Below are 2,019 nucleotides of genomic sequence, written 5' to 3' on the forward strand. Positions count from 1 at the left end.
TAATTTTAAGCATTTTTATTACTGTCGGTCGACGACACAAAATAATTGTTTTTTATCAGTCATTCATACTAAGTTTCAACCACTGAAATTTACTTTTTTAATCGTCAAAATGGATCTTATTTAAAAGCATTGGCCGCGAGAAACACGAATAAAAAAATATAACTTAATTTGAGTTTTTTGTTTAAAATATATAGAAGTTTGAAAACCGAAAACCAAAATAAAAGCTGGCACCCAAGACATGAGTGCTCCCGCACTTGCGTGCCGTGAATCCTCTTCCATCTCTCACGGTCTTATCTCCTTCTGTTCTCCATTATGCACGCCGAGGCTGCTTTCCTGTTGTTACCGTTGTCGCGTCCAGTGACACGGATGATACTATCTCATTTTATTTAAGTAAATAAAGGGGGCACACAGTCGGCTCTGTCTCCCGCTTCATCTCCGATGAAACAAGATGGGTTAACCCCACTGGTGAATAATTGTTTTCGGTTGCCTCCGCCAGGGTTTTTCTTTTTTAGAGTACGCAAATTGTGTACCATACTTTTATAGAAAAAAGAAAGTTGATTACAAGAGACCAATGATAGTGCAAACATCACCGCTGGCCCACCCACGCCACAACAAAAAATCGAAAACTACACTCTCACAAGTAGAAGGGGGGAGGAGAAAAGAACATTAACGATGACGAAGAAAACTGCAGTGCGGTCGAGAGACAAGGCATTGCATGGGCGCTCCCTACTTACCACGACTTTTGCTCAGGAAAATATCTTCGCACCTACCAGTTGCCAAATTTGACAGCCACCCAACTTTCAACCCCCTTGATGCATTGCAGAGCACCAAACGTACTTGCCAGGCGACGATTTATAAGGCCGAGCCCTGTTGCAAATTAGTAGGCGCAGCTCAAGCGTAGCTGATTAACCACCATGGCCCATTCCTGCCACGGCTACGATCTTGTGCTGCGACGGTATCTCTTGGCCCTGCACCACCTCCTCGACTGCGTCCGCTTCGTCGCGGCGGTCGTCCTGGACCGCCTCGGCATCGTCTCGTTCGAAGGCGAGATGCTGCCCGGTGAGCCTTGGAGCGAGCTCGTTGACACTGCGCTGATGGAGCGCCTCATGGAGGCAGCGTTCTGGCAGTCCAGCTCGCCGCCGAAGGTGAATCGTTCGTCCTCGTGGACGGCGCCACAGTACAGACGACGGCGGGTTGCGCCGGCGGATGTCGAGGGAGCCGAGGACGACGACGGGTGCGTGGGCATCTGTGCCATTTGCTTGGCGGCGCTCGACGTGGGAGGGCAACTGGTCACGGAGTTGTGCAACTGCTCGCATGCGTTCCACGGCGCCTGCATCGGTTATTGGATCGGCAGCGGCGAGGCTGGCACTTGCCCGCTGTGCCGCACCCCGACGTTACCAACGGCGTGGTGGAACGGTTGGCGAGAAGTAGTGCCACACACGTCTTTATCTCCTTGATCGCTGAAGGGCTGAGGAGGACCGAAACATCTCGATCTCCTCACTCAAGGCAGGGCGACACGCCGCGATGTCTACATGTATAGCATAGTTACTCCAATGTTTTTCCGTTGTTTTCCTTTTTGCGTCAACAAATGTTTTCCGTTATTTTCGTTTTTGCATGAACGAATGTTTTCCGTTGGATAAAGAGTGTGGTTTTTCTAAAAATGTACGAACACTGAAAAGGACATAAAAAATATTATACAACTTACATACTACCTCTGTATCGAAATAGTTGGGAAAACTTATACTAGTTTGTCCCAACTACAAGTATTTCGATACTGAGGGAGTAGAACATAACAAATATACCACTAAAAAGGTCTTCCAAGTGGCACAACCGACGGTGGGAGATGGCACGAAGGCATTGTCCTGGGAAGATCATTGGATGCTTGGTTGGCGGGTTCAGGATATAGCTCCGCGGATTTATGACAGCATTACAGCCAGAGTAAGGACAACTAGAACAGTTCACGAGGGGCTCTCAAATGGAGCATGAGCTCGAGACATTGGCCTCGATATTGGCCTTGAG

General features: G+C 48.5%; 1 protein-coding gene across 1 annotated transcript; it reads left to right on the forward strand.

The window, feature by feature from the left end:
- The first annotated feature begins 615 nt into the window (after positions 1-615).
- On the forward strand, positions 616-1,641 carry LOC119368098 (RING-H2 finger protein ATL70-like). The gene has a single exon (XM_037633446.1). The coding sequence runs from the start codon at positions 915-917 to the stop codon at positions 1,455-1,457; it is 543 nt and encodes a 180-aa protein (XP_037489343.1). The 5' UTR covers positions 616-914; the 3' UTR covers positions 1,458-1,641.
- Positions 1,642-2,019: the final 378 nt, after the last annotated feature.

This window comes from Triticum dicoccoides, chromosome 2B (genome assembly GCF_002162155.2).
Source record: "Triticum dicoccoides isolate Atlit2015 ecotype Zavitan chromosome 2B, WEW_v2.0, whole genome shotgun sequence".
Lineage (NCBI taxonomy): Eukaryota > Viridiplantae > Streptophyta > Magnoliopsida > Poales > Poaceae > Triticum > Triticum dicoccoides.